The sequence below is a fragment of the Athene noctua genome, chromosome 3, assembly GCF_965140245.1.
Source record: "Athene noctua chromosome 3, bAthNoc1.hap1.1, whole genome shotgun sequence".
Classification (NCBI taxonomy): Eukaryota; Metazoa; Chordata; class Aves; order Strigiformes; family Strigidae; genus Athene; species Athene noctua.
In genome coordinates this window covers 25449157-25461747 of record NC_134039.1, presented here as the reverse complement: position 1 = coordinate 25461747, position 12591 = coordinate 25449157, and the positions used below count along the sequence as shown (strand labels likewise).

The window sequence follows — 12591 nt, the reverse complement described above, 5'->3', positions numbered from 1 at the left end:
GATAAGCCAAATACAAGTTCCCTGAAGAAGAAATCAGAACAGACTCAAATTTTGAACCCCAAGAACAGCCAACCAGCCACCCAAGAACAACTCAGATGGAGTTCCTTTTTCTAATACCCCTCAGTAACCTTTTCACCTTCCAGCTTTAATCAGACATGGAGGTAGTGAAATACACTAAGCCCACCTCCTGTGCATGATGGAGCATGTGCATTTCTATAGCCAAAATGAGATGGAACAATGCCAGGAAGATTTCCCTTATTCTTAGTTCAGGCTCTAAGAATATTTTACATCTCATAAGTGAAAAACTGATGGAGGTAACTGGAGTCTTGATGATCTGCACTACAAGAAAACACAAACCTGACATTTTAACATAGAATACCTTGTTATTACCGTTGTTAATTTTCACTTCCCCACTTCGCAGTCCCTGCCAAATAAAATAAATGGATTTAATTCTGCAAGGAGCTGAACTCTTTCTGCATATACTGCAACAAGCGTACTAAAAACAATGGTAGATGAAAACCTTCATTTGCAGAGCAAATCTTTAAAACAGACTAATCAGCTCTCAAAGGTAAATGCTTCACTGGTCAAACCTGGTGCAATACTTGCAAAAGGAAAGATTAAAAGTAATTTCTTTTGAAGTGCTTACATTGTTTAGTTTGAAAGGGAGATAAACCCTCTGCTATCAGGAAGAGGTTTAACCTCTGGCTGAAGGGTTAGAGAAAGCTTCCCCTCTGAGGTGCCTATAAAAATGTATATGTCTGGGATTATTGTTATTCAATTACAGTAACATAAGATAGCTTACAATTCCTAAGAAATAAAAACTGTGTTCCAACAACAATCAAAGATATGTCAAACAAGCAATTTCACTGGGTACTCATGCTTCTCAGGCTACTGAGCCTTGGTTTTGCAGTTGCTCACAGTGCCCAGGTGCTTGTCCTGTGTGACTGCATGCCTGGGACAGGCCAAGTCCCTTTCTCCTACCAAAGCAGAGATGAGTTCCTAGAAGTAGGTGCTTCCTGCTGCACTTCCACAGATGACCATGGACAAAGGCAGCAGCAAGAACTTTATTGTAAGCAGGACATAAGATATCATGGGACTGATTATTCATTGCCTTGTCAAATGCTGGGAGTTGCACTAATTATTACCTAAAAGGGTTCAGGTGGCAACATCTTAAAATGATCTTTAATCTCAGAAATGAGCAGTAGGGTTGAGTCTCTGCGCTAAGGCATGCTGAAGGGTGCTTATTCTGTGCAGTTCTCCAGAGTAAGTACAGCTGAGGTGTTTGTTAGTTAATTAAATTTATTTGGAGCATGTAGAAAACATTTTGGAATCAAGAAATAACAAAAAAAAGGCACCCTCCTACAATTCTAACTCTTGCACATTTTATCTCTTCAGCCCCTAACACCAAAGGACACTTAGTTATGTACAGAAAACCATGAAATGGCAACCTGTCGTGGTGGATTGCTAGTTGCTTGCACATTGTCAGAACATCATCAGACTTGTGGAAACACTGGAACATTTAGGACCACCAAGCAAATCTTGGCCTGCTTAATTGGTTCTATCAGTTAGGTACAACACACTCCCAAGCAGCACTTGTAAAAGGGATCTAGGCTGTCTCTTGTAATAGCATCACTTTGCAAGAATAGAGCAGAGGCTGAAACAAGAAGGTTTTATTCCTTTACTTGCCTTTCCTTTTTACCTCTTTAGAAAAAAAAAATCCATTTAAAGCTAAAAAATAATACACCTTCAGAAACCCTCAGCACGCCTGCATCTTGCTCTTACTGCAAGGTAAAACTAACTCAGACTGACTTCTTGTCATCCCCTTGGTACAATATAAAAATATACTCCATTGCAGTAGTACCTAGATGGCATAGCCAAGATCAGGACCAAATTACACTAAATAGGAAACGAGATGCTGTTCCCCACAGGGCTTGCCATATATATAGACAAAGTCAAAGGGGATGAAGCAGTATTATCTCAAGATTATACCTGGGGGACTCCAATCCAGAGGGATTATAGTATCTTGCCCAAGGTCACACATAGGAAATCTGTTGCAGAGATGGGAAATAAAACAAGAGCTTCCCAGGCAAGTACACCAGGCACAGGATAATCCCTAAAATGGAATGTGCCAACCCCCATCTATACAAGTTTTAGAAAGCTATCAGGCCTGAGCCTTCCTCACAGAAACTGCAGGAATTGCAGCATCTGTGTATCAGATACACACATGCTATGACTAGGACATGGTTCTTTATAAGTATTATTGCATCCTTTCTGAAATAACATATTTAAAGATGTAATGTTGTGTGATTTACATAATTCTCTACCATGTGCTATATATACCTAGAAAATTTGCTTTTTAACTAGCTTCATGGCTACACTGCTCCAGGCTTGCCAGCATGTACTGCTGCCCTCTCGTGTAGACCTTGTAATTGCAGCATTGTGACAGAGTTGAGAGGACAAGATTATCAGGTGCCCTGCATCTAGTGTAACCTTTCCCACCGGCCCTACAGCTAATGGACACAGTTACCCTTCTCATTTAGCCCTGTCACTGTCTCGTCAACACTCATTTTGTACATAAAACAAGTTACATGACAATGGAGAATCCAGGTCATAGTCTTGGTAACCATGATGCAGATTTGCTATGTAAAGAGAGCAGTTAAGACAACTTTGTAGCAACAAAGCATAGTTAAAGGTCGACTGATATTCTTGGGTTTCTCTTCAGATTTCCAGAAGGGCCAGTTCTACCTCACTGATCAAAGTTCAGCTCAGGTTGGTTGTAACTGCTCAAGTCAAATCATCTTTTCTGGGCATATAACATTTAATGAAAAGCAGTTTGGTACACTTGATAAAAAGGATATGCAGGTTGTGTCAGGTAGTAATTTATGATAAGCTTCACAGACAACAAAGACATTCCAGTTATTCCCCACTTAAAGGCCTGGCCTGAATTTTATTTTAGCAACAGATACTGACAGTACCCTGTGACACCATGCTGCTGGCTCTAAAGCTGGATGATTCCTCTCACTTGCCATCACATAACTAGTGAAATGGTGAATACAAATCAGAGTAAAGGTGGTGTACATCTCCCTTCCCTCCTCCCCCCCCCCCCTTTTTTTTTTAACCAGAGGCCCTCCCTTTTAAAATATCTAGGCAAGTAATTATTAGCACTCATTTTTGTTTCATTGGATAAGTTTTTTTTAAGTGGACTTTTCATAAGCCCAGCTGGAGCTCTTCTGTATATTTTTCTTCAAACTTTAGCTCATTAAAAAGAAATAATAGAAAACTTTTTTTCCCTCCACCTTGACCCAGGCTTGAATATTCCATATTTTATACTGCATTTTCTCACTAAATCTTCCAATTACTTATTGCCGTCCTCCTTCTGCAGAGAGGTAAAAGCAAGACAAAGTGCGCAGCTGAAACAACAAGCACAAAATAGCATATGCAAAAAAGATGTACACAAAGGGAAAACTACAGCTTGAACAACAGCATCATTCTGTATTTTGCAAGAACAGTATATATTGGGGACCAAGCCCATACATAGATAATTAATAATTACCTTATAAGATAGGGGTATGAAACATCTTAAGTGTTGCAGGCCAAATGTGTTACCATACAGGAATCTGTCCCATTGGCTGGACTTCACATTGTTTTCATAACTCTGCTTCTCGCTGATATACCTGTGGCTCAAAGGACTGGAAACTGAAATAAAAATCTCCTATACTTAACCTGTGTGGATGAAACTAAATACCAGCAACTGCCAGTTCCTGCAGCTGAAGACCTATTCTGCTGTAGCTGTAACTCACCTCTGTCAGCTTCTAGATGACTGATCAAAAAGGTTTGATGATACTGTGGTGACACTCTCCCACTCTGCCAGAGATCCCTGCAGCCTTTCCATAGCCAGGGATTCAGATCAGAAAAACCTCTAGAAATCAAACTTTAGTTTGTGTGAGGGTTGGATGTCTGTTTTGGCCAGGAGTCAGTGCAGAGCAAATACACACTCATGGGAGAGAAATGCCAGGGCTGTCTGTATGACAACAAAGAAGTTTCTTGTCTGGGGGAGGCATGGACAGACCCACCAGAAATGGCATGAGGACACTAGCAGTCTCAGTCAATCAGAGAAATGGTGAGGTTGCTCAATTAAGTTTATCATCTCCATTTGGATCAAGTTCCCTGTTGCACTAGCACACACTAAAGAGGCTCTTCTCAAGTCACCCACCAGACAGTAGCTCACATTTAAAAAATCAGCCCTGCAGTTTGCTAACCTGACAGCACATGGAACAGGAAATTCACTGCAAAGGATGGAAAAAAGTACACCACATACCTACCTAGAAAAATGGAACAAAAGACACCAGCTGAGATTGTCTCCACCCAGTATTTCTGGAGAAAGTTAATGATGAAGCAGTGGCTGACCTAGAAAATAGTCATTAACACTAGCTACAATACCAAAGGTAGCAAATATATAATTTTCAAGAAAGGCAGTAATGGGGACTATTGCTCATTGTGTCCTACTTAAGACACTAGACAACTTAGTTGAAACAATCATTAAAAATTTGGATTATAAGGAAATACCACCTAACTGACAAAGATATGACAAACAGAAGAACACAGTATAGCTTCTAAATGAGATGGACCATTGATCTGGTCTGGTTTTGCAAGTCATTAGTGGTCCAGTTACACTGAGCTAGTTAGTGCTGCAGCAGTCACACAGAAATACACCACTTTGTTCTTTAAAGGCAAAGCAAAAGATCAGAACCAGTAGCTGTACCCCTGGCTCTGCTGAGCACACTGGGAAACCTCAATTACAAAACCCAGCCAGCTGATTTGCACAGCAGTAGGGAAGGGTACCTTTCAGGAGCAGAGGTCCTCTACAACTTACACAGTCCTGCTAGGGTTTCAATGAAGCTCATGACATTCTTTACCTTATCACCAGTCAACAGTGCTACAACTGTTAACTCGTTTCTCCTCACATCTAGTGAGCTAGGCTCCAGTTGTCTTCGGAAAAGCCATCTGTTAGGATATTAGACTGAGGACTGCATTTGGATGGCTTAAACCACAAGTACAAGCACAAGTACTGTAGCAAGTTCCCTGCCTTAACTCAAATGATCTCAAACCATCTTCACGGGCCCTCCGGTCTTCAGCACAAGGACTAAGCCTGAATCAGGTCTTCAGTTCCTTGTTCAAAGCCTAATGTCCTCCTGCTCTTTGAAGCATCCATGCACCTTGTATTTTGTTGTGTGAAGATTCTGTACATTCAATTCCTCACCCTCATCATCTCCAAACAAACCCCCTGCCTCTTTGCTTAAAGTTACAACTCCTCTGAGTTGCTGACCAATTCTATCTTTTTAGGATTAATATTAATCTTAGTAACAGTTCCTTAGCTGAAAACAAGCTACTCCATTCTCTTGTAGTTCCTGGGCTATAACTGATTAAAAATACAGCATGTGCACACTTTATGGCAGAGGAACTCTCTTGTCTGCATAGAGGCCTCACACCAACCAGTTGTATGTCCCACCCCTCCTAGTAAATTGCCATTTAGGAGCCTTCATTGTGTCCCAATGCTTGACTCATGGCCATTTTTGAAAGCATTTGAGCTCTAAGACAAACTGAGTATTAACTTGGCCTGCTTTCTGGCTAAGTGTTCTTTGACAGAGAGAGTTCCAGCAGCGGTATCACAAGATGTGTGCGAGATGTACAGTGTAATTCCAGCAAACCATGAACTGTAAAGACCCAAAGTTTCAGAGGGGAATTTATTTTATGGGAGCATATGCAATATCTTGTCAACCATTCGTGAGAATAATAAAAAACAGAAGCTTTTTAAATGACAGAAAATAGTTACATAGAATACAGATTTTCATCTTGCATTGAAGTTGAGCAGCAGTAAAATGCTCACCCATGTTTTCAGTTAGTTTGTGTTGCTTCTCTAGGCTAAAGATCAGCAAATCAAATCTTCCAGTCAGAACCTCTAGTTAGTAGTTTTGCAGGGTGATCATGAGGGTGAACGTTGTCTGTATTTTGACACCTTTTACAAATAGAGCAGGAATACTCCATCTCACGACTACTCAAATTTTCAGAGGTACCAGCTACACTCGAAACAAGGCATCCTTGCTGTAACTGAAAGATTTTTGTATCAGAACATGCTTTTAGGCTCAATTCAGAAACACATCTATGGATTACTCAAGAATGTGCTTAATTTCCATTTGGTTCAAAGGCCTCGGAGTCGATCCTTTGTGACCACCTCTGCTTGTTCTGCCCCTCACAAGCACCGCACGCTAGCATGAAGCACTAACCAGTATTTGATCGCACATGTAAGTTGCCCGCAAGGCCACAAAAGATTCAAACATTCTTCAGCACTCCATTTACTTGAGACCTAAATGTATAGCTTCATGTGTAGCTTTATGTATATACTACACATACTTACCCCCAACCCCAACCCACAGTATTATTGCAATAATTCTTTGCTGGTGTATCAGTTTATATACCAAGTTTCACTTGTTTAGTTTTCTATAAACATAGAAAAAAACACCTGAAGAGATCTAGAACAGCTTTCAATCAGTCACTATGTTGGCATTGAAAGCTTTATTTTGAAAACTTCAAGCAGCAATACTGAATAAATAGACAGAATGATTGTTTTGTCATCTCCATACAACCGATGGCCTTCATCCAAAACATTAAAATACTGTAGCAAATAGAATAAACATGCATGTTTCAATGTTCTTTAAAAAAAAGGTGTAATATAAAAGTAACACTTTGACACTTATTTTAATACAGTACAGACCATTAGAGACTATTTTCTGGAAAAAATATCTGAATACAGTTTTGTTATTTACATGGATTCATTAAGGCCCAATTCACTCAAGTTAATGCACATCAGGAATTTATCCACTTCAAGATAACTCACTAAAAATTACAAGATAATTTTTTTTGCTTATATGATCCCAGTTCACTAAAATAATACAACACTCTTCATGCTAAAACCAAGGCAATTATTGCCCCAAGAAGTGTTTTTTATTTCACTGTAGCATCTTTCCCCTCTTACTTCACAATGAAATCATGTTTGCATATTGCTAATGCTAGTAGGTAGTTCTCTTCAAGAGCTTCCTTCCAATTTGCTAGGGTCTAGAAAAGCAAGTAATCTCAAAGATAACATACCATTTCCAGAAGCAATTCAGGCACTTGGGAACCTAAGTCCCACTGAAAGATAATGGAAGGCAGGTTCCTAGCTGTCTTTTCAGAGGGGGACTTGGGTTTCTCCCTCACTCGGGCATTCAGAACATTTACCTGCGCCTTAACACACTGGCTTTTCAAATGGTCAACCCTCCCTCTCCTACAACATAGCATCACCAGCAAAAATAAACTGTATCCTCATGGATGAGAGAGGCAACACAGTTGATTTCCAATAGTAATAAATTACAGGAGTTCTCCATATAAATTCCCTGTGCACTGGAAAATAGTGCTTGTGTATTCAACTATTTAATGCAAGCAAAACCCCCCATTTTTATCATGCTGCCCAGTAAATAGTATGGCACTTGTTAAAGTATGTGTAGCCTCCTTTCTGCTAATGCCCCATAAGCAGGTTTGAAACACTTCTGAAAAGGAGTTTTTCTACATTTGTAAAGAAAGAGTGAGGTTCTGCAGTTGATCAGAAGCAAAACTCTTAACACCATAATGTGAGGAATTTTAATCACTGTAATACATTGTTCAATTCACATTTAATGCAAGGGCATGCCATTTCTTTTTGGTTTATTTACAGAGAGGGTGAAAATGCTACAGAACTTTAGCCTGGGTGAAATTCAATAAGCAAGAGGAGTATGGTGGGGGCAAGGGAATTTGTCAGCATCTCACAAATGACAAGTTTGGATACCAAAGCCTCTCCTTTGTCACAGCAGTGGCTGAAGCTGTACATGTTTTTCAGATCATCTTCATATATTCCAAAGCCCTGATAAGGAGGGTCCACTCAGTGGTGATGCAGTGGCCGCTCCTGAGCCAGCTCCAGGCTGGCCCCTTTGTCAAAGAGCTGCTGCAGCCAGCAGGTGCTATTTTTAAATTTAAATGGCAAATTCCTTCCTTGATTCTATTACAAAGCCACAACTCAAGCCCTCCAGAGCTGCTCTTACCCTTCTTTTTAATCCTTTTCCTCCTCCCTCCATCTTAAAGAATAACCTGGCAGAGAAAGAGAGCAGTTTTTATGATGCAAGAGCCTAATTCAGCTCAAACTGACACCTGTGGGAGATGAACCAGTCAGAAAGTATGACAAAAACATTAGCTGGGTAAGTATGCCAATCTGCCTTAAAAAAAAAACTTCATCTCAGTACAAGACTGAAATTGTTACAGGCTCTTCCTTGTGTTTCCTCACCACTCCCATGCAGCATAATTTGGGCCAGACTTTGCAAGGTGCCGAGTGCCTCAGTTCTCTAACATCAAGAGGTGCTGAAGATGCAAGATAACCACTGGACAGGGCCATTTTATTTCTGTAAATTGAACCCAGAATGTAAGGCATATATGCTCAAGTACCTTGGACAGATATTGTCCCCAAACTATGTATATTTTACCCCTTTTTTCAATATATATACACACACATTTTTTTTTTTTTAATACGAAGTTATGAGCACAGTAAACATGAGCACAAAATTGTGATAAACTAACAGTAAAATCTGTGAGCGAAGATTCCTCAGGTAGGAACATCTCATTTTCCAGTATGCTCACAAGGAGAGAAGGAAGGAAAAAAAAAAATAGACCCGATAAGTTAAACAGCAAAAAAAATTCAGAGTCCATTTGGAAAGGCCCTTTATATAGTCACAGCCTTATCTGTTGCTGTTAGTCTAAATACAGCAGCATTTTTAGAATATATGAATCCATTAATAACTGGAAAGAGAAAAAAATGCATTAAACACTCAAGAGTCCTTCATCTTCCACTATATCTTATAAACTTCAATTTGTCAGGAAGCTATCTTTAAAAAAACCCCCAACATTTATCTGCACATCAGTAAATCAACACAGAAGGATGCTAGGAGTTAAGAATTCTTAAGTATTTTCTATGGCAAAAAGCTTGGAGTTTCCTACCAGTGGTAACACCCTGACCCTACCAAAGACATCAGTAGTTCTGTCATTTTGCCACTGACTGAAGTCCAGGTATTCCATACTGCAGTGAAAGCATGGTGACCCCTCTCAGGTCAAGGGGATCTCAAAGGTGGGGATGATAGTATGAGTTGCTGTTAGAACAGGAAATCCAAACGTAAATAAGTAAGGCCCATTCCCCTTCACTAACTCATCCATGAGGCCAGCCTCATGACATATATAGTGTCCCACTGATGCCAGTCACTTTCTCTACAAATTTGATGTCCACTTTAGCAGTCTAATTTCAAGGCCTGTAACCATCATGCTACTTGGTAGCATCTTCTGGCATGGAAGCCATTTTGTCTAATCCTTGCTTAGCTCTGATTGCATTAGAATGACATCAAGATACAATAATGTTCTCTTTTAAAATGTTTTGTAAAAAATAACAACCAAATGTGTGAATTTCCTGTTTGTAAGCTTTATATTCTGTAAGCATCTGAGCAACAATATGTCTTAGCAACAATATGTTTTACAAAGGGGCTAAATGTCTATCATTGAACACTGGGGATCTGGAACGAAATCCTGGCCACACTCAAGTCAGCAGATGCTCTGCTATTGACTTCATGGGACTGTCAGGTTTCTTCCCTCCACAAAACTCAAGTGAATTCTGGAAGGCCGTAAGAGGATTGCTCATTTGTTTTGTTGTTGGGTTTTTTTTTGGTTTGGGTTTTGGTTTTTTGTTTTTTTTTTTTCCTCCTCCAACAGCAAGATTTACTGCAAAACAAGAACACTGTAATGGCTAGTGGAAAAAATGAAGTACAAAATCACACACAGTGAAAGCCTCCTACTCTCTTTTGGTATGACATATGAAGACAACTTCTTACATTGTCCTTTTTTCAAAAGGCATATACAATGTGGCAAAATATTTAAAATATACATTCTATATAATAAAATATCATCTAACTAGTGCATCCTCAATCATACTCTGGAAATATTTTTACCAAGCCAAGGTTTAAATTCCATAAATCTTTTGAACACTAGGTGCTTCATTCAAGGCAGATTCAATAGCAAGTACATCCCACAAGCTCCACTTTTCAAGCCTTAAAAGGTAGCAGTGGATGGAACATGACATATTATGACCCACAACAGAAATTAAGAAAGTCAGTAGTGGGAAACCATTTTAATGGTTCAGCACGCCACAGAACTCTGCGTTGCAAGTTGTTGTACTTGATCAAATGGTGGATGTTTGTATACTCAAATTAAAAGTCACCATTTCAGACTGACATACAGCCATATGTGATTATTCACAAGTTAAAAATAAAAATACAAAAGGTCAACATTCACACATCCATAGATTAAAGGGAATAAATTAAACCTCAGATAAGTTGCATACGTAGTTTCCTTCACCCTCAGTCTTTTATTTATGCCTACACGAGGAACAGTACTTTCCCAAACACTTCTGAAGTGGCAAAACCAAATGAAGGTTTTTGCACTCTAGCTGTGTTGACAGCAAGGTCATCCTTGCCAATTATGAATTGAGACAGCTCCTCTGTCTCTTTAGCATCAGTGCACAGGGTATGGCTCCAAGCAGTGTGTTGGAGGAAGAAGTAAAAATAATATGGTGGCTTAACAATCTTCTTCCATTCATCACTGGCAGAATAAAACAAAAGTGTATCTTGTCCAGGGTACCTTGCTAGGTCCTCTCCAGAAGAGGTATGTACTGTCATACATAGATGCCCTCTGGGTTAAAACCAGATGACAGGGGATTCTGTAGTATCCGAAGGTTACTGGGGAGTTGCCTCGATGAGCCAGGGCGCTTCAGTGACCCAGACTGAAATGTTGGTTCTGCACAAGAAAAAGAGTGGTTAGAAATGTCATCATCAGGGGTGATGCTTGTAGAACACCTCTCTTCTTCCTGCTCAATGCAGTGTGCGCTTAGTGCAATACAGAAGAATACCACATACAACAAAAAATTCAAATGCCTGACGAGGAAATGATGAAATCTAAGGTGCGCACTTCCTACTCATTTCAGAGCAGAAGGATATACTCTACGCACTATAATTACCCTCCCACAAGGAACATGCACAGATACACGCAATACATTTATACAGTAATGTGCAGAAAGAGTACCTGTATGTAACTCAAAGCTTCAGTTTCCTGCCCACTAAAGAGAAAGTTCATACAAGTGATGACATTTAAAGCTTGATTGTCTTTTCTTCTCTCCCCACCCTCCCAATGCCTTTTGGTTGGAAAGTCTTCTAAGAGGAAGGGCAGAACCAGCTAAGGAGAATGCTGAGAGAAACAGGCTCCTCGCAAGCAGGGTACTGGATAAAGCACACCACAGCAAAGGAGCTTCTGCTTGTGCCACAGTTCTGATCCTCATTCAAAGAGCTCCCACAATTTCTGTGTAGGTAATTCTGAATTAAGAAGTGAGCATGTGCAGAATGCACTGATCTCATGAGGGGCGTAGTCAATTTGCACACACAGTAGCAGCGATCTGTGCAGGACTTCTGGATGGCTGCCAGCCCAGCTGGATTAGCTCCTATTCCCATGTAGCTGCTGTGTGGGATTTCCTGAGATCCAGACACATTTCTTTTTCTAATTTGACAACTCATCCCTCCAGAAGAGGAAGAACCCAGATGAACAGCAATCAGACTGCGTGCCAGCTTACATGTCCGCAGCCATGGCGACCACACTTGAAAGTTACTGACCTAATGGATTACTGATGCAACAAACACACGCCTAGGCACAGTGAGAGAGAAGTTATCTACATAGTGTGCTTTATTTATAGCTTGCTAAACCCTTGGAATGAAAAGAAACATTTGACACTGTGCTTTCTTATATTTTGCTAACTCATTTGCTAACAGACCATTCACTTCATGTATGAGTGCTAGCATTAATGCAGCAGGTAAATGCTTTGCCATCTTCTCCTGCCCATCAAAAGCATTCTGACCACTGCACCTCTCTCAAGCTCCACATGCGGGGCCTCCACCTCAACAGGGTCTGCTGGTAGCACTGTAACCTTCGTTCCTGTTTGCTGGATGAACTGTTGGAGATTGACCTGTCGCAGCTCCTTTGTCAGTTGCTCCAATTCTTGCTCCCCATCCTGCCAGGAAAAAGAAAACATCTGCTGAGCAGCAGCAAGCATAAAGCAGCACTTCAAGACTATTTGTAACTGGACAACTAATGCTTCTCCTAATGATGTGAAAGCCTCCGATTTTTCAATTCAAATGCAAATGTAAGAGTTGAAAGGTATTTAAATCTTGTAATTTAGAAAGCTAATCAACACTCACTTATTGGGGGTTACTACTGGTCTGTTTATATTTCTTCTTGGGTGACTAGTGGATGTTTCTCAAATCACCTGAGAAAAATTTTGGCACAACAGATTTGAGCAAATAAAGTTAATAGTGAGCACTCTGAAAAAAATACATCAACTAAGCATCAGTCTGGCACCAGAACTTAGCTCTGCCAGAAGTGTTGAGCATGACTTGGACAGGTCATTTAGTTCTTCTGTTCCTAAAAGGAGAGTAATTCCCTTCT

The 12591-nt window shown here is 40.1% G+C and overlaps 1 protein-coding gene across 8 annotated transcripts in view; it reads right to left on the bottom strand.

Annotated features, from left to right (window-relative positions):
• Positions 1 to 5725: 5725 nt before the first annotated feature.
• RASSF8 (Ras association domain family member 8) overlaps positions 5726 to 12591 on the bottom strand; it is a 102955-nt gene continuing 96089 nt past the window's right edge. For all 8 annotated transcript variants that reach the window (XM_074902346.1, XM_074902348.1, XM_074902349.1 and 5 more), the window contains 2 exons: positions 12013 to 12157; positions 5726 to 10896 (listed from right to left, as the gene is read on the bottom strand). In XM_074902346.1, the coding sequence (XP_074758447.1) occupies positions 10775 to 10896; positions 12013 to 12157 (267 nt within the window). In that variant the 3' untranslated portion in view covers positions 5726 to 10774. The remainder of the gene's footprint in view (positions 10897 to 12012; positions 12158 to 12591) is intronic.